At 42.0% G+C, this 19,967-nt stretch overlaps 1 protein-coding gene across 5 annotated transcripts in view; it reads left to right on the top strand.

The window, feature by feature from the left end:
* Window positions 1-564: 564 nt before the first annotated feature.
* Window positions 565-19,967, top strand: part of GLI3 (GLI family zinc finger 3) — a 207,612-nt gene continuing 188,209 nt past the window's right edge. For 2 of the 5 annotated variants that reach the window (XM_039548514.1, XM_039548511.1), the window contains exons 1-2: window positions 566-814; window positions 15,332-15,494. In XM_039548514.1, coding sequence (XP_039404448.1) covers window positions 15,371-15,494 — 124 coding nt within the window. In that variant the 5' untranslated portion in view covers window positions 566-814; window positions 15,332-15,370. Of the gene's footprint in view, window positions 1,422-2,157; window positions 2,293-15,331; window positions 15,495-19,967 lie in introns of those variants that run through there. The other 3 variants (XM_039548513.1, XM_039548512.1, XM_010398634.4) reach the window with 3 other exon arrangements.

Genomic DNA, 19,967 nt, shown 5'->3' with positions numbered 1-19,967 from the left:
TTTCAGTGTCACATGGCTTAGGTGAAACTTTCCTTGAAGTCCTTCAGTCAAGTCAGGCTGCGGCGCCAGAGCAAACGCGAGCCCAGAAGCCGCAGCACACAGAGAAAACCCACCCGAGGGGCACGTCTTCCCCCCAAAAGCCCTGAATTTTTGGCGGGAGGGAGAAAGGGGTGTCCAAGGCATCGGTGCGCGGGAAACGGGGCTGCAGATGCAGGCTGAGCTGAAGGATGGAGCGAGAGAGGAGGGAGAGGGAGGAAGCGCGACCCGAGGCGGAGGGGCCGCTCCGGGGGGCCCGCCGTCGCCCCGCGCTGCCTCCTGGCTGTGGGCGGGGTGTCGCCGCCCGTGGGCCGCCGCCGGGGCGGGCCGGGCCGGGCCGGGGGATGGCGGGGGTGGAGGAGGAGGAGGAGGAAGGGGGGAGCGGGGGTGTCATGCCGAGAGCGCGCGTCGCAGCCCGGCAGGCCGCGGCCCGACCCGCACCCCGGGGCGCAGCCCTCCGCCGCTCCCCCAGGCAAGCGGCCCCGCTCCCCGGCAGCAAGCCAGCCCGCGTCCCGAACAGGCGGAGGGAAGGGGGGGAAGGAGAGCGGAGCCCTCTCCGCCGCTCGGAGGAAGGGGAGGGAAGGGGGAAGTTTAGCGGAGGGTGTTTGAATCGGGAGTTATCCCTAAAGAGCCTTTCCCCTGCTCTGATCCAGAGGGCTGCGCTGGAAGGAGGGGGCGGCGACGACGAGAAGCCCTGCAACATCTGTAAAACTTGAAGGAGGCGGCGAGAGGAGCGCGCGAGACGGAGAAAAGCGAGAGGGACAACTTTTCCCGACACGTGAGTACCTCAGCGCGATGTGTTTTGTTCCCCTTCTTCGGTGGCTGCGCCGAGCCAAAACCATGCGGGGCGGCGGCGGGGCTGGAGGGGACGGGGGGCACGGGACGGGACAGAGGGGTCCCCCCTTCCCCTACGAAAACTGTTTGGTACCGGGCGGTGGATTTGGGGATATATGTTTTTTTTTTCTTTTGCTCCCTCTCTTCTTTTTCTTCTTTTTCTCCTTTTTCTCCTCCCCCCCGCTCTTTTTGTTGAACCAAATCAGAAATGTCAGTCAGTGCGAGTGAGTCAGAAAGGATCAGATTACAAGATCACTGAAACTGATGTCGGACCCGCACACACACACCCCCACACGGAGGCAGAGGCGCGGGCTGCTCCCCGCGGGAGGCAGGCAGGGATAAAACAACCACCAACAACACCCGCCGGCCCTCCTCTGCCGCCCCCGTCCCGCCTGTGTCCCGTCCCGTCCCCCTGCCCCGCGGGATGCCCGCCGGCCTCGACGGGGGCTGGCCCGCTAGCCGCGGCGGCGGGGGAGCAGCGCGGGGACGAACCGGCGGCCACCGGCCCTCGCCCAATGGGCAGCGCGGGGGCTCGGCGGCAGCGGCGGCAGGTACGTACCCACTTGGGCTAGAAGTTCTTTGTTCCCCCGGCTCTACTCCCGGGCCACTTTCTTGTCGTCTCCCAGCGCTCCGGCCCGGCTCCCGGCCCCTTTCCCGCTTCCCTAACTTGGAGGCGGGGGCAGGGGGACCGAGGTGTCTAACCCCCAAAATGGCTGTCACGGAGCGCGGGGGCCGAGGGCGCGGGGTGCGGGGCGAGGCGGGGGCAGTCCCCGCTCCGGGCCGGGCTCGGCCGGGCACGTCCCGCGGCGGAGCTGCCGATGTGCGGGCGACAGCTGCCTGTTTTATTTCCACCCCCTTCTTTCTCCTCGCCCCAACTCCCTGAGCGACTCCCAGGCGTTTTCACGCCCGTGCAGCGGGAGGCCGGCACAAACTTCGCAGGGGGAAAGGCGAGAGGAGCGGGGGAGAATCCGCTGTCAAATCTGGCGGGGCGGAGGGGCGCCCGGGGGCCGTCGTTCTCTGCCGGCTGCTCCCTGCGAGGAAGGGGACGGTCGGGTCCCGGTCGAGAGGGGGGCGCGGGGCTGCCGGCGCCTCTCTAAGCAGAGCAGCGCTCGGCCCGCTCCGCCCCGCCGCTGGCACAGGGTCAGGCTGGGAGCGGGGCGGCGGGACGGGCCCAGCCGAGGCCGGGCGGGAGGAGCGGGGAGGCTGCCCCGGGAGCTCCTCGGCGCCGCCCCGGCCCGGCACCGCGGCCCGGCCGTGCGCCGCCCAACTTTGGAGGGAGGGAGCAGAGCGTGTCCGCCGCGGTTCCGATTGTCCCGTGAAGTCGGTGGGGTGTTGGCACAATTCCCGCGCCTTCGGACGGGCCCGCCGGCTCGCAGCTGCTAGCACCCGCTCCCCAACCCGCGCACCACGTGAAGAGAAAAGGTAAAAGGAAACACACGCCCCCCGCTCCCCATCTCACTCCCCAGTTTTGTTTTTAACCCTCTGGTGCGTAGTTTTGATCCGGTCCTCCGGGCACGGTGTCCGTGGCCTTCTGCCAGTTTGTATGTAGATATATTTATGTAAAAGATTTTCTCCCAGCTCCTTGCCAGCTGTTCCACATTTTCCAGCTGCCACTTCAGTTTGAAATGATGGACTGTACGGATCTCAAAGAGCCTTTTAGTCAGAGGTACGGATAGCTGTCCGTTTGATACACAGTGTCATGTTTTAGAGGCTACTTCACTAAAGGATCATTAAGTAGCAACCCACTGCAAAATGCTCATCATCGTCGCACCCCTGCTACTTCCCGCTTCATTTCCAAGGCTCAATAAACATGATTTTTTAAGCTTCAGCGTGCAGACTTCATTTCTTTTGTGTGCGTGCTACAGAAAAACTTGGAAGCGAAATTTTCCAGAGGCCTTGAGATAATGTGGCTGATAAAACCAACAAACATTTTTAGGAGGGCATGGCTGCCTCTCTCTCTCTGTGTGATGTAGGTATCTTTTTTGAAATCGTTTGACTGGAATAGTGAGAAATCAGTATGTTTCTCTGTGTTACAAAATAGTTTTTGGTGTGATGTTCAATGAGATTATGGATTGAAATGTGCCAGAACTGGCCTTAAGTAGTTTGAATATTTGTGCAATTGCATTGTAATTTGGAAATGTGCCTCACTGATTGATTCCTATAATTATTTCATTTAGGTCCTCTATTAAAAATTAATAATGATCTGACAGTTTCTTAATTATATATGTCATGATTATTTTGAAGGAAGACGAATGCAGTGTTTTAAAAGTAAAGTAATCTTAAAATGTAAAAACTGCCGTGTTCACACCACTGTATTTCAGTTGTGGAAATATATATTAAAAGTAATGGTGATCAGTTTAGCAATGTAAACTGTAGGCAGCCTCTTGAGAGTTTGTTTATATAATGAAGGTTTGGGTATAACTAGCTAGTATGTAAATACTTTCAGTTTTGTGTATAGCCCAATTCTAAGAGCATAAATAATAGTAACTATGAGAGAAGGCTATTTTAATGATGGGGATTATTTCTTTAAAAGCAGGATTATGTGATTTTGAATGAGTAGAAAGAATGAGTAAGAAAAATACTCTCTCAGTTTATGTGTATTTTTTTAAGCAGCAGTGGAAGCAAAACTATGGCTTAAGGTGCCCAAATGAATGCACTCTTGCATTCTGATAATAGCATATGGTTTTCAGCAGGACATGTTGTTTTCCAAAGCTTTTCTGTAGAAGTACTGCAAAACAAAGACATCACCTGCATTTTCCTGCTTAAGTGGAGTAACATTTTTGTCTTGAGAAGGTGTGCAGTGGCCAAGACAGTGTTTTACTGCTATACGTAATCATCAGTTGTGAAAGATTGTTCATTTTCAAACACAAAACCAGTTCGTAGCTGAGAAATTAAAGTATCAATGGTTATAAATGATTTTTTTTTCTGAATAGTTGTTGGAAAAACCAAAATACTCAAGTTTGGAGATATCAATATAATTTGTTCACCTTGCAGATTACTTGAATTTTTAACAAGATAAATGTATGCATTGATACTGACCCATGAAAGTTTCAGTTACACTTCCTGCCTTGTTTTGGGGAAAGCTATTTAATTACCTGCACTCCTGTAGTGTGTTTGAATTTCATCCTGCATATTAAAGGAAGGAATGGCATATTTTTATGTTGTAGAGTGTTAGTGAAAAGTTAGTCATCTTTGCCTGATAAATAAGGAATTTGAGGGCTATTAAAGCAGGGTTTATTTGGAGTTATGGAAAGAGGCATTTTAATGATCAGTGTTGCATGTGTTCAACTATATGGAGACAGTAATGTACAAAGAAAAAGCAGACTTGAAGGAAAAGTGAATCAACGAGTCATGAAATCCTCAGGAAAACCTTAGTAATGGAATGTTAATGCTTTTAGACTATAGTAGATTACCTTAAAAGTCAGGCTTTTCTTCTTTATGCAATTGTTGTAAATCCCTGGCTGAAGAATACTTTGAAGAATGCTTTAGTTTTTCTGGCACTCATATTCTGTAGTAATTCTGGTTGTTTTGGAAGATTCAAGATATTTTCTGCCAAGTTGCAGTTAGGCAATTAAAATGCTAAAATGGCTACAGAGGAAGCTTTTTATTCAACAAAAGGTTCAGCTGTAATAATGATTTCAAGTTGTCTTTTAACCACAGGTTTTATAGACATCCTCCTTTTATACTTTGTCATTTTTATAAGGGAATTGATTTGTTATACTTTAAAATCAAATAAAATGAGACAGAATAAACAAAAATAGGGCATGGGTGCTGCTGCAAACTTTTCAAGTTCTTTCAGTGCATTTTTCATCTTTACTTTTATTTGATAGGTCTGTGAAATAGAGCTGTAGACTGGCAGACTTTAAATGAAATTTCACACTTTGATGATTTTTTTTAAACTTTGATATATTGACAGCAAAAGGAGCTGCAAAGCTTTTATATAACTTGAGCAGTAACACCAAGCAGCAGTCAAACGTCTCTATGCATTTGTGTTTAACTGCAGAAGAAAAACATGTCCATGGGCAGTAGAGGGTTCTTATCAACTCCCTAATCCCAGATCCCAGCAAACCTTGAGGGCATGCCTCAGATCTTGCTGAAATCATTGTAGACTCTCACAGTTTGCAGATTAAATATGCTATGTGTTCCTGGCTCCAACAACAGTTTTATGAGCTCACTAAGCTTCCTGTTTTAAGATCCTTTTCTGAAGTTTTTAGGAGCTGCTAAGGGCGATGCTGTCTATGGCAAGTGGTACTTATTAATTCAGGGACACTTTAGGTATTTCATCTTGTCTGTAAAAAGAGCCAAAATTGCTATTTTCAAATTAGAAGTCGAGTTGCACTGGAAAAAAGGAGCTCCTTTAAAGAGGGATTCTGTTGTTTTAATGTGTTTGTCAGTACACAAGGTGACAAAGTTTATACGAGGCTTGATTTGTTTTATGAGGCTTGACTTTGACTGGGCTCTTTAAAACGAGACTTTTTCAGTTGTAATTCTAAGCACAATGCAGCTTTTAGTACATAATTTCTGAGCCTCTTTTAACCAATTGTGTTTGTAGCAGCTCATTAAACATACCTTTGAAGTTCTCGTTCTCCTTTACGTCTCAAAAAAGGGAAAATATATTCTGCCAAGAATGAATTTCAGTGAATCAGGTGGTTAACCTGGCATTCATTGACCCTTCTGAACGTATGGCATTGAACGTTCTGAGTCTGGTCTTTTCTAGGTGCTAAATAGTTAACTCTTATATTTTATTCACTGTAATAATGTTTATGTATTCGGTGCAATAGTTTTAATTAAAAAGGAAAATACTTATTGTCCAACAACATGTGTCATATTGTTCCCAAGAGAACTTGAGCCAATTTTGTGCTTAAAGGTTATTCAGTGAATGAAATTTTGAAAGCCCATTTGTCAAGGTACTGCACGGTTTCTGTTAGTTTTCAACCCCCAAATTCATTGTCCGCATGGCCCAGTCATTAGTCAGCAGTGTATTAGTGCTGCCTTCAGGCAATGCTGCCCAGCACTTCTTCGCACCATTATAGCTCTAAAAGTGTACTCTGCCGACTGGTAGAATTACTGCTCTGATTTCCGCTTGGCTGCTTTTGAGGTAAGTCCCCTCCCTAGCTTCCAGCTCACGATAATCCCTGCTTTCTTTTAAGGCTGCTTTCTGCAGAGATTTAGGGGAAAACTTTCTTAAAGATTGTGCTGGCATCATACTGTGGTTTTGTTGTGGTGTACTCTGTACATATAAATTGTACCTGCCTTACCTTGAAAGTGTATTAAATTGGCTGCTGAAGTGTTGGTTTCTCTCTCTTTAAGAACAAAATAAAAAACGAGGTAATATAGTGATGTTAAAAACCCCTGCGAGGTTACTTAGATTACAGCAAGGGACAAAGTAATTGGGACAGAATGTGTTTGTGTCTAATTAGTTGCTGGGTGTCAGAACTGATAATATCAGAATCTACTACAAGGAGATCTGATTGAATAATTTTCTTAGCTGAAGTTGCCACTCAAATGTCAAGTTATTTTTTACACTGATTATCAAGATGATTAAGCCTTTTAAAAAATTTATTCTTTCTTTATTCATGCTCAAAATGCTGCTGTGTTTTTTTTGGTATCTGATATTTAGTTCAGGGTAAAGTACCAAACAGACCTTTTGGTGGTTTAGAGCTGAACCTCCCCCAGTAGTGTTTGCTGCTTTGTATGACACTGTTTTCTTCGCATACAAATCTGTTAATGTCAAGAAAATCAACTGTGTGTAAAGAATACATCATCCAGCTGCCCAAAGAATGAAGCCTTTATTAGATAAGATTTATGAATACCTGAAACTGAAGAGTCAGAAACACAGATCAAGTTAGTGTCAGTTCAATACGCTGTTCTGAACCGTATATATTAAAATGAAATCCTAGCACTATGGATTCTTAACTATCAGGACATGGTTCGGTGAGGTTTTGCTTGGCTCTTCAATTCACTGTGGATGTTTTTTCTAGGAAAATAATATAGCTGTATAATTCTGTGGTTACACTATTTTAACAAGGTTAGTTGATCGTGAAGTGGATTGTGCATTTGTAATGCAGCAGTTCAGAGTTGTACTGTTGTGTTTTGTCAAGTTACAAAAACGCGAAGGAATCATGGCGCAGTTTTCCTGCTGTTATGAGACAGGTGTAAAACCTAAAGTAAACTGTAAAAGCTGAAGATAAAGTTTTATAAAGTACTTTTCACACTTGAAGTTCTTCCTGGGTATATGGAGTTTTCCTAGCTCTTTTACATGTTAAAACATCTGTGTTGTGTTAGAATGTGAAATTCTGGATGAAGGCATCCCTTAACCTGAGAGTATGCTGAGGAGATAAACAGACTTCCAGGAATGGGACTGTGATCAAAACATGGCACTTTCAAAAACATTCTACTTGATTCCTTTGATCTTGTTTTAAAATGCTAATTGTAAAATATGGAATACAGTCTTCTTTCATTTGCATATCATAAGTTAGGAACAGAAGGCACATCTTTGCAATAGATGTACATTAAATGCATTCTTCCTTGAGCTCAGTTCCTGTATAGATTGACATTGATATATAGATCAAGTTTTGATTCTAAGGAAACTTTTGTCTGTTGGGATTGATGAGATAAAACAAAAAGTGTGAAGAAAGTGGTCATTTCACTGGAATGTTGAGCTCCACTGCCTGAAATAAGAGTACTTCTGCATTTTTCTGTGGAAGTTGTAGTGACTTCTTACTTGACTAAATAAGTGGTGCAAAGCACATCCATTACAGAGGTTTGTAATTTGCTTTACCAAGCTGTTTGTCGACAAGAAGGGAACGATAAAACCAGCCTGTATTGTGACCATAAGTATTCCTAGGAACAGTATCAGTCAAGGAAGTCATAGAGTGTTATCCACACAGCAAGTCTTGCTGTTGTCCCCCTCACTGTTCTCTCAGAATATTCCTGGCATTTCAGATCTTGAGAGTATGAATGAACCAAAATTCAGGTTTCATGAAACGAATGCGTTGCCAAAGGAAATCCCTGCACTGTTACTTAAGTTTGTTTTTTGACTTAGTGCTGCTGAATTCCTGAAAAAAGATAGGGCAAAAGCAGAATATAGACTTGGTAGGGAAGTTTGAAGTGTTGCCCCTCATTGTAACCTATTGCTACAAACAGTACAGTTCACAGGAGATTTTTTTTCTACCCCTCGGTGCTAATTCTTTTACAGCTAATCTTACTTTGACATAATTATTAGTTTTTCCTGCTGCAGAATTTGAAGCACAAGAACAAGTAGGATTGCAAAACAAGCAGTAACACAGCTTATTCTGAATTTTTGAGCAATATGAGGCAGTTTAATTGGAAGGAGTTCTGATTCCTCCTGGGTAAGTGCATTACTGGTTTTAAACACAACCCCCCTCCCTAAATATGCTAAAGTATTCGGAGACTTGAAAGATATGTAGCACTTTCTATTTTTTAAGAAATAAACTTTATTCTTTCCATTGTATTTGGGTAGTTCGTAAGAGAGTCAAAAAAGGAATAAGGAAACCCAAGACCATGTGATTAAAATAACAAATGCTTAAATGCAGGGTTAATGACCTGATTTATTTGTTTTGTTTTGGTTGTGGGGTTATTTGCTTGTTTGCTTTTCCTTAAAGTTCAGTTCCTTATTGTAAAGAATCTCAGACAATGAATTGATTATAAAATTTTACCTCGGAGGATATATCATATCTGACTTGTAAAGCCACTGAGATATCATATCTGACTTGTAAAGCCACTGAGATGTGTTTTAAGTTGGGGCTCTGTCTCCCTCAGCTTCATGTTGCATGTTCCCAAACAGCAGCTTCTGTGAGGGATAGACTAGGTGGAGATGGACAGTTCAACCTGAATCCTTCAGTGTTGTTATCCATTAAGTTCTGTTTACTGAGTATGAAAATGAATAATTTATTTCCTGGCAGAAATCTGTTTTATTTAGATACAGAGTTTAATCTGTTTAAGTAATAGTGAAAACATTTAATTGGGGTTATACTTAACAGCTTTTTAAATCCGAAAACAAAAGTAGATATAATCTACTTGTAAGACTGTGTGGTTGATGTGTATTTAAAGCAACTGAGGTGCTGCCTCAGTGGAAAGTGCCACTTACTGATCCTACTGTATGTGTATGTTTTAAATATTTTCAGAACTTTTAGGTAACTGAGTAGCAGAAATACGTAAGCAAGTATAATTCCCCTGGAGTCGAGCAACTATTACAATCAGTCAGTACTTCAGTGTATGCCATAGAATATTTTCTTGCTTTGGATCTTAATCACAAGGATGCTAATAGCACTGCTTTGCCTAGCTGACTGCCTTTGTGTTTGTGATCCTCGTTGTTGTTGCCACAAGCTATTTAACCTATCAGGAATAGATCAGATCGTCATTAACCAGGCTTTAGGTCTAGTTGTTTTTCAGTCTTTATGGGAGGAAAGAAATCAAAGGAAAGTAACAAGGAAAAGACAGCAGATGGTAATGAACTAGGAAAGATTGTATTAATACATGTTGTGTCCCTTAACTGAGCGTATTTTTCAATTTCAAGCTATGAATCCACCTATCTGATTCTGTCAGGATCTTTCTTTCTTTCTTTCTTTCTTTCTTTCTTTCTTTCTTTCTTTCTTTCTTTCTTTCTTTCTTCAAAACAGGTTTAGATGTACGCAGATAGCAACTAGTGCATTTATAGATCACGCGTGCAATTGAAATGGAGATAGGTATTGTGAAGTATAAGATACCTCCCCCCCCCCCCTTATTGCTTGTTGTGGTTTTATATAAAGTGGCTATAAAACTATTTGTGCTGTTTATATTGGTCTTAGTCTTACTGAGAGTAGTTGTCACAACAGGGAAGAACCCAAATAAAGTTTACCCTGGAGTAATTAATGAGGGTTGCAGAATTCTGGTTTAGCTTACAAAGAATTGGAAAAGGATAAAACTATTTTTAAAATATTCAGGTTAGTTCCTATAGCTATTAAAAAAATGGTGAGATATACCAAGAGGTTAATGTTACAGTTGGAAAATATTTCTTAAAATGTCTGAGCACCTGAACATTTTTCATCAGGTTCTGTCAGGGGTAACTTTGTCAGTGCAGCTTTGCTAGCGGGTTTGATAGAAAGCAATGCTGAAATCTAGGTGGGTTTTGGAAGTTAAATGTACCTGAATCAAGCCTATATAAATCAGTGTGAAACAGCTCCTATATAGTAGCTTAAGATTGTCTCATGTAAATTTGGCATTTGAATGTGGCTGAACAAGATGCATTTTTTTTATCCTTAAATAATCCCAAGGAACAGTGCAACCCATGTTGATAAAGTTGATAAAGGGCCCTTTCTGGTTGAGAGAGACTGTAATTTCCTGATTGTTCTTTGTGCCTCCCCTTGTGTTTTTCACTTTCATACAGTTGCGCTATTCAAGATGTATTGTATCCCCAAAGACTGCTTCCAGTAGTGTGGATCAAAGTAGTACCTATGAACACCCTAACTACCCAGAGTCATTTCTGAAAAATTAAACATGCTATGTTTGCTTGCACGCTGATTGGGGCACTCTGGTTGCTGATAGCAATCAGTATGAACTTCCCTACTGCTGATGTAATGATGATGAATGCTGTGACACTGCTATTTCAGACAGCTCTTCTCAGTGGATGCAAACCACTTGTTAATGAATTGAGTACAACTATAGCAGCATCAAGTAAAACAGGGAAAGGTTTTGCTTGCCTTTTTTTTTTTTTAATTCAACATGTTAAAAGATATCCCTCAAAAAATAAAAATAAACTGGAGGCAGAAGGTTTAAATTCACAAGAAACATAAACCAGTCTAACATGCAAATTGAGAATTTTAAATGCTTACACTTCAGTACTTAGACCAAAGCAAGCAGTCTTACTGAAGTCAGTGAGCGTATTCCTAGGAATAAATATTTGAATGGTCTGGTCTTTAAAACTAATGTATGCAATATAAATAAAATGATTTAGAAAGTAGTTCAGACAGGAAAAGTGACACAGAGTGAAGATTTCTTGGAAAATTGAAATGTATGTTCAGAAAGGGTCAAGTTTCTTGTTCTTCCAAGCACAGGGCTGCTCCACTGGTTAGTTTGCACTGTGAAGAAACGAACGAAAAGATGTGGATTTTTTTTCTCCCCAGTATATTAATATGATCATTTTTACTATTGTATGGCACAGTTATATAATCAACACACATAAGGACCGTAAATTACATAATAAGAAGTTACTTGAAAGAATTTTTTTGTTCGAAGTAAGTTTCCAACATTGTCATTTGTTGGCACTCCTTTTAAAAGAGACAGTTTTCCTCATCTAACTAGTTCATTTCAGTAGCTTGTTCCTAAAATTCCTCCAATATAATATGCAATTGGGGAAGGCTTACATTTATGTTTTAAAAAGCAGAGACACACCTGCATGCAGGTTACTGTTTTGAGAGGGATTAGGTTTAAAATGGGGATCTGGAATTAATTGTGCAGTGGGTTCAGGCTTCAGGGAAATTACAAAAGGTTCAAGCATGTCTGAATGGGAAAAAGCCATGAATGTTTGCTTTCAGGAAAGAATGTTTATCCCTCTATTTACCTATGAAAGTTTAGGCTTTTGCCCATGTACTGCTATAGCATTTTCTTGCCATTCATATGGACATGGAGATGCTGGATAGCTGATGAAATTAGCTTTCAGGTTTTTTGAAAGTGGAACTCCTTGCTGTGAATAGATGCAGATTGTCTCAGGCCTGGAGGCCAGAACAGGGAAGTAACTGACCCACACACTGGAGAGAGATATGTACACCCTAATACAAGCCATTTTGTATTTTAATGTGGAGAGGATGTCTGGCTGGGTGATTTTTAGAATGCTGTTTTATAGGGGCTAGCAACCAGCAGAAAGAAATCTTTACCTAATCTGGACTTTTTTTTTTTTTTTGTGACCTGCAGCTCCTGTATTTCAGTACAATTTCTGAGAGAAAATAAAAATCAGCCAAAATTAACGAGAATTATTCTAGAAGATGTGTGTCTGGCTTGTGTTTTCAACTTCTTCCTAAGGTAGTCTTCATGAAAAAAAAAAGATTTTTGGGGCACCGTATTGATTTCCTGATGATTGCTTCCCTAAGGGGCATGCTTGGCAAAACATAGTAAGCCACATCCCTCTAATTATTAGTCCTGCCTTCTCTTCTGGCCTTCCGTACTTTCCCCACCATGTGTACCACTGTTGATACGTCACTGGAGGTGGCTGGATCTGCAGGAATTCTTGGAGGTGTCTGTGTCACGTGTGTGTGGATTGGGAGCAGAGGACAGAGGGCACAGGAGGAAAGGCCTGCAATGCCCAGGCCATCGGTTTGTGGTGCAGGGTATAGAGCTGAGTAACAAAATTCACTCTAGCAGTGTTCCCTCTTCCATGCTGACATGAATAAAAGCAGCCTTCTGAATGTAAACTAAATAGACATGAACCAGAACAGGTACCAAGAACAGGTGTTTATATTAGTTCTTGGCCAGTTCTGTAATTTTCTGTCCAAAAATTTAAGTGCTGCTTTAGGCCTCTGTTCTGCACTGTTGTCCACACCAGGTAGCATAAAACAGAGAACTGATAGAGAATGATGAAGAGAATGGAATTATGTCTGCTAGTCTTACTTCCAGTAAAGAAGATGACCCCAAAGCACCAGAAAAATCTCATTGGCAGTGTGTTGGGGAAAGAAATAAAGTAGCCAAGAGAATGGATGATGTCAGTCTAATCAGCCACATGTTGCTCTTGAATTGTAGATGACCAAAAGATGCTTTTTATGAGATTAAGGCCATCTTAACTCCTTGAAGTACCTTCATTACCTTCCTTTTCTGAGAAGTGGTAGGATCAGCTTGTAATGGAGGTCCTGTCCTGTCATGATGAGACAGGGAAGGAGGTGGAGATAAGTGAGGAGGTGGAGATAAGTGAAGGCTCCTTGCACATACCTGCATAGACATCTGTGTGGCAGGAGGCAGTGGAACCACTTTAGACACCTGTCATCATTTTTGTGACCTCTACCCAAATGTTTCATGCTACTCCACTGGCCTTGTGGAGGCAGAGTGTGTGGCTTCTTACTTTCTAGTTGAATAGGGAGTATAATTGCTTCCTTTCATGACTTTAAGTCAAAAGAAACACACTTGTGAACCAAGGACCAAACAAAAAGGGGGACCAGTTCTTCAGCTTCCTCTTCCAATTTTTCAAAGTCATACTCTTTGGTGTAAGTCAGGATGCTGCCTCAATAGCAGTGTTGGCCCTTAGAAGGCAACAGAAGAAAAATAACCACAGCTGAAGATGTATAGCTTTTTTAGTTCCTTCAGAGATGCATAGAAAGTTATTAATTTGAGCTAATGTTAAATAACTCAAAGGTGGTTAGTCAGAGGATAGGAGGGTACATTGAAGGACTCATGCAGTGGTCGGAGGCTGGGTAGAGGCAGGTTTTGGTGTTCATGTGGCCAGGGTTGTATAGAGCAAACAAACACGTTCCTCTCAGTGTGGGGTGAACAGCTTGGCAGTAGTGCAAGCCTCCCCCTCTTCTACTAATGCAAGAGACTGAAAAGCAAGATACTCAAGCTAACTAATGAAACTGGGGATGCCCTTGCATGAGGTGTGCAAAGGGAAAAAAGGAGGAAGCATATGAGCATATGAGAAATTTGGGACGGTGCTGTTTGCAAAGCTCATGTGAGGTTGTCTCCTCAAGGAGATTTTTTTTACCCATTGCTGGGTAAAACTCAGGGCTGTTGCAAGTTGAGTATTGTTAGATCTCTCCTACTCCCTATTTGAAGACACCTGACATTCCCCTTAGCATTCTGGTAGGAAGTTGTTTCACAGATCACAGTAATATTTATAGCACTTTCACAGATAGATCTTGAGAGTAGTCATAGAAGTCCTCTTCTATGGCAGGCTGAGCTTTGTTATTCCTGTTTTTAGCAAGCAAGAAACTCAAGGAAAGAAAAATGCCTTGCCAAAGCTTAGACAGTAGGTCAGTGGCAGAGAGTCTCTGATATCTAGCCCAGTTCCTTGGCTGTGCTGCCTAGCTAAATAATGATTCATTTAGTGATTGGGCTCTACTTTGATCCCTACTGTATAACAATGAGGCTTTGGAGTGTTTTATTGTACTATTAAAAAGAACTCCTACTAGGAAGGTGGGAAGGGGAAGGTTTACTAGACAGCTGTGTTTGTGATGAATTGGCTTTGCAGCCCTTTTTTTTTTGGTTTGATGTTGTTTCTTCTTTTTTTTTTTTGGTTTGGAGGGGTTTTTTTGTATTTTTTTTGACTGTCAAAGATTGGGGAAGCAGGTTGCTAATATAATTACACTTCATTACGCTTTACTTTGTGGCTTTTTAAAGCTTTTTTAAAATTTTATTTAAATGGTGTCCTAGAAGAGTGTGACTTCCTTCCATTTTAGACCCATTTGACTAACAAGCAGTGTTGCTCATAGCAGAAAACTATTTATTATTATTTTTTGTTGTTGTTGCATAGATTCATGTTCAAACCACCAAAGTACCAAGGTATTTGGTTTTACGCATGATATGTGCTGAATATTGATGATTTGTGTAAAGCTTACTTGGACAGGCAGGTGTGCATCAAGTTAAGCTGCAGACCAATACTTGGAAACAAACGTTTGTGTCCTTCACAGCCTAAGATCCCTGCAGTCTTGGGGCTTGGTGTGCCTGCACTGCTGCACAAGCACCAATACCCTTTTGGAAGTTTCTGGGCTTCTCGGGTTTCCATCAGTAATATAAAATATCTGAGAATAAGGAGAAAAGATTTGTGGGGTATAAAATGAATATATCACTGGAGATGACACTGAGAACATCCAGGAAAGGCAAAATAACCAGATACACATCTCTACAGAGCTTTCTATTTCCAGCGTTTACATGCAAAAGAAAGTGATCTCATTATCTGCCACCAGCAATAATATTTGTCTTTCCCTGTGGTTTTTCGGGGTGTTTCACCAATGCAATTTTGTTTGAATTAGATTTCTGAACAAACAAAGTGAGAGATGTTTACATGAGTAACAAGGTGTAGAGATAGACAGGATAATTCCCGCTGCAGTGTGTTCCAACACCGTGAATGTTGAAATTTAAATATTTGGCTTCTAGAGTCAACATGAATGTCTGTCTTGATTTTTTTTTTTTCTTTTGCCTTGTTCCAAAGTGCTCTGGGCATAAGAGAAAAATACTGGCCTTTTTTCCCCCTGGATCCATTAAAACCTTTCCGAATTTAAAAAAGTGGACTTACCCATCAAACAGCATAGTGGTTTGTGATGCTGATTCTCTTTAAAGGCAAACATGCTTATTTTTGGTGTTAGTATTTCTTTAAATTCCTTAGGAATTCATGCATGCAAACATGATTTGATGAGCTTACAGAACTGTGAACTGCTAATTCAGTTGTGCTCCAGGCTCTTCTTCAGGTGAGAGGGGTGAGAAGATTTGGGCAGAGCTTTCAAACAGTCTTTAAAGTTTATGACTCTCTTGTTTCATTCAGGTATTAGTGCAAGGAGAGCTGAAGTAATGAGAAGTCATCATGGAGGCGCAGTCCCATAGCTCTACCACAACTGAGAAGAAAAAAGTGGAGAATTCCATCGTGAAATGCTCCAGTCGAACAGATGTCAGTGAGAAAGCTGTTGCCTCCAGCACAACTTCCAATGGTGAGTAACAGCAGGGATTTACTAGCAGCCAAACCTACAGAAATTTTATGTTCACTGCATTCCTTGTGAATTGAGCATTTGCACCTGGATCAGTGTTTGTTCTACAAAAAGGCTAAAGAAAATGAATGGGGGAGGGGTGGTGGTGGTGGAAAGTGGTAGGATACAATAAGGCCTGTTTTGGCATCAGGCATAGTCTCTTTCTTCCAGATGTTCTAATTTGAGATGTAAATGTGCTAAGTTATTTATTATAGGAAGTTCCTGTTTCTGGCATTTTGGAAATTGTCTTGATTAGCCTGGCAGGGCCTGCAAGTGCTTTGCATTTGGTCACTGAAATCTCTTACAGTAGTTATGTAATTAGTTATTACTATAGAGACAGAAGTAGGTCTGTCAAAATTAGTGTCAAAGGGTTTTTTTTTTCTCTTCTTCTACAAATAGACTTCCTTCTCACAAAGGGCTGTCCCACCTCCCCAAAGTTCCTTAATGCCTGGAACAAAACATCAAGCTAAGTGTGTATCCTCTGGTGGATTCATTTCAAAGTTGTGAATGTACAGCTTGTAGATTTGCAAAACTGGAGTAGTTTGCTTAATTCTCCCCAGAGATTATATCTCAGTTGACAATTTTACATATACCCTGCTCCTCTGAAGAGTGTGAGCTAATCCCAGCCCTAGACCTTTTCATTGTTTGGATTAAGAGGGCTGAGCATATTGATTCCCACTAATGCAGAACTCCTGTTGCATTAGGAAAGAAAATTGCTTGAAATGGTGTGGGCGGAGTGGATTTTGGATAGTTGCAGATTAACTGTTGTTTTTTTACAAATCAGTCTAGTAATGGTGAAAAGCAGAACATGCCTTTCTGTATGTTTTGTAGTCCTGGTGTATTTCTGGCAAAACATTTTCTGTTCACACTTTCTGCTTCCATCATGCTCACTCATCTGGGCTTGTGGTCCAGGTCAGGTTCTCACTTTGATATCTTGAATAAAGGTTTCTGCTTTCTCAAAGAAACAGGTATCTCCCACTAGACTACTGCAGAAAATACATGAATCCTACAGCCATACTAGAGGGGAATCTCCGTGGGTCAGTAAAAATTAGATGGCACATGTCCCAGTATCCTTCTGTGTGACTGGACTTCAGATTCAAAGCAAACTCAACACCTGCTTGCATACTAGATGGAATTGATCCCCATGAGAGTATAAAACTCCTGAGCAGCTATGGAAAAAGTTGCATCAGTTTTCTAAGGCATATGAAATTAGATCCTCAGCTGGTTAAGTCAGTGCAGATCCGTTGCTGTCAATAGAATTACAGTGGTTCGCATTAGCTGAAGGGGTCCCCATTGTATTTTTTTTAATCGATAATAGGATTTTCCACATTGGCCCAACTTTTCAAACAGATGACTGTTAAACACATATGCATATTCTTTGATGTGTCAGGGGTTTGTACTTAAACGTTCATCTCTGACTGTTTGGGGTAGCTTGAATATTATTGGTAAACATTTAGAGGGCTAAAATGAAAGCTTGCAAGATGGTTTTGCCTAATTCTGACACTGATCTACCCCGTGGTCAAGTAATTTTCTTTCTTTAATGGTAGTATTAGTTCTTAACTACGTGCTTCTCCTGTGTGGAGTATTACTGCATGGCAGGGGCATCAAACTCCCAAGAGCTGGAAAGACTTAAAGTCTAGTGAATGACTACAAAGTTGTGTCACTGGAATTATCTCCTGCTAATGGAAGGAGATGCTAAGGTAGTACGCTCCTGGGGCCCAAGACTTCGTTTTCTTAAGACAATGACAGTTAACTTTGTTTTCAGTGGGTCTTTGTATTTAAGGAAGATACCAGGATCTCCAAGGTTTGGGTTTCTAATCTACCTTCATGCATAACAGAGCAAACGAGTTTCAAGAGATACAGAGTTGGGCTTCAAAGGGATAAAAAATTAGATTCCTTCTTTGATATGAAAAATTTCCTCTTAGTCTAGAGACTTCATGGAGCATGTATCAAAACAAATACTAGTACTAAAACTTTAGGAACTTAGATGTTAAGTTTTACTCTTGCAGTGTTTCAGAAGTTTTGCTTCTTGCAGATGTGATTGTCATGATAATGAATTTTGGTTACAGGGACAATTTGCATGAAAGCTGGAGCTTGCATGCATTTGCATCTTTTGTTCTTTAATGCTGGAATGAGTATTACTACAGGAACATCATCAGTTGCTATAAGACACCACTCCTACAAAACACCAGCTTTTGTCGATTCAGTGCCTCTTTTTTTTGCAAAGAGCTGCGGTAATGTTAAATGTTGTGATTTGCATTTGAATGCTCTGTTAAACAAGGTAAGGTACCCTTAAAAATAACAAAAGGACAGAATGATCCCTGCTATTCTTCTCAGAAGACTGATGTCATTGCAGAGCAACATCTGCCTATCTTACCAATGTCACCTCATAATCATGTCTAATATCAGTGCTTCTGTCCTTCTGGACTACTCATGAATTAACAAAGTTTGCAGGGTAATGTATGTAAGTGATACCTGTCTGAGATGTGATGTACAGACCAGTATTTTCTTAGTAGCTCTGCTGTCTTCTGAAGGAGTCAGAACTTGGATCATAAACAGATGGAAAGCTGCTAGTTATGGCCTTTATGCAAAGCTTACAGTCATGAGGAAACAAAGAAAATGCCATTATTTCAACAGCTCCCAGAAAGGAGTGACACAACCGGGAGCATGATCTATGTTAATATGGCTATTATATTGAGTGTGGAAAAGTTTTAAATCATATGGTGTGCAGACTATATATTGAAGAATCTGGTGTAAATCTAGGTGCAAGGGAAAGAAAGTGGGAAAGGTGAGCTGGGAGGGTAGCTCACATGTTAACCTGAACAACACAGTACAAGTTCTGGGGCTCAGACTAAGGGCTGCCTTTTGGAAGATAGCAGCTCCACTTAGTCTCAAACAGTGAGCAGGCATGGGCCACAGTTCACGCTAGCCACTTCTGCTGAGTTCCTGTCATTAGCTTAGTACCATAAAGATTTCTGCTGCACTTACCTGACTGCAAACTCTGTATTGCTGAGATGCTTGCAATGTGTTAGATATGGACCTGCCAGCATTTCCATTATAAACTCCTAAATATAGGGGTTTATAATGAAGCCATTAAAATTTGCTCCAGGACAAAACATCTACTGGAGCAAATTAAAATTTCTTTTAAAATACATGTGATTAAAAAAAAATAATAATAATTTGTAATAACTAAGGAAAATCTTTGGTGCACTTTAATTCCCAGAGGGACCACTCTTGCTTTGTTTTGAATTCATTTTTGCAAGCTTTTGATTTTTTTCTTCTTTGTGTTTCATTTTGTGTGTCTCAACCAAACTGCATGCAGTTTACTAGGATACATTCCTTTGCAAATTGTTCTTTTTCATCCTTTATTTGACTCCTATATTTACTGCTAGGCTAATATCCAGGGGGACAAAAACTGCTAAAGAAAACTGCTACTGGAGATGTTAATTCACAAAAGGTTGTATCAATAAAAGGTTTGAGCTGCGGTATAAAGTAAGCTTAGTTTTGTGTGTGGTGGGAGTTGATAACCTCAGACTGATCTGCTTTGGCAAGGTAATAACAACAACAAATAAATTGCATTTATGTCATGACTGTGCCACTTGTATTACACTGGAGTAGAGGCTAGTGCCCTGGACCACCTCACTAACATGGGGCTGTATTATCAGGTCTTGTCTTCTCACCTGCACGTTCGTGCCACTCTTCTGGAAACAAAGCACCAAGACCCTGTTCCTTACCATGTCAGTGTGGATTTAGGTCAATCTGAAGGTTGCTGCATGCACACACCAGTTTCTATCAAGTTGTGGAAAGAATGTCTTTCTTTTGGGTGGTATCCATTGATAAACTCATTAACCTTAGTTCTGAGCTCCTGTTGGAGAGCCTTTGTCTGGTGTTGCAGGTCACAAAACCTGCCTTGCTAGACCTCTGTTGGATAATACAGTACCTCCTGTAATTTCAAGTAATTCCAGGATTAGAAAGAAATCATCAGGTGAATGCTGGAAATGTTGCAGGAGTCTGCACAGTGACTTGTCCTGCTGAATTGTGATGAATGCCTGTGTGAAGGCTTGTTCTTGACTGCTCCTCCATGCTGCTCCTCGGCAGCATGCTCAGGCACTGCTCCCTGTGCCTCACGCCTGCTCCTCAGCCCTTGTGCCTCGCAGCCTGACGGACGAGCTGTCTGACAGCAGCAGCACGCCAAGTCCATATGTCAGTCTGAGTGCTGCAGTGCTGGAGCAGAAAGCTGCTCACTGCTGTGTCCTGCCTGTGCAGCTGTGCTGCCTGCGCTGGTGCAGTGCCCTCCTGCTGCCCTGGCACCGGGATTCGCCAGCCTTCCCAAGCATTGCAATAAAGTAATGAACTCCAGTCTGGTGAACCTAGGCAAATGCCTTGCTTTAGCCACGGGACTAGTTCTATTTGCCCTAATAATGTTGGTATTTGCAT

This window comes from Corvus cornix, chromosome 2 (assembly GCF_000738735.6).
Source record: "Corvus cornix cornix isolate S_Up_H32 chromosome 2, ASM73873v5, whole genome shotgun sequence".
Classification (NCBI taxonomy): Eukaryota; Metazoa; Chordata; class Aves; order Passeriformes; family Corvidae; genus Corvus; species Corvus cornix.
Note: the sequence above shows the minus strand (reverse complement) of the source record. Positions and strands in the feature narration are given on the sequence as shown.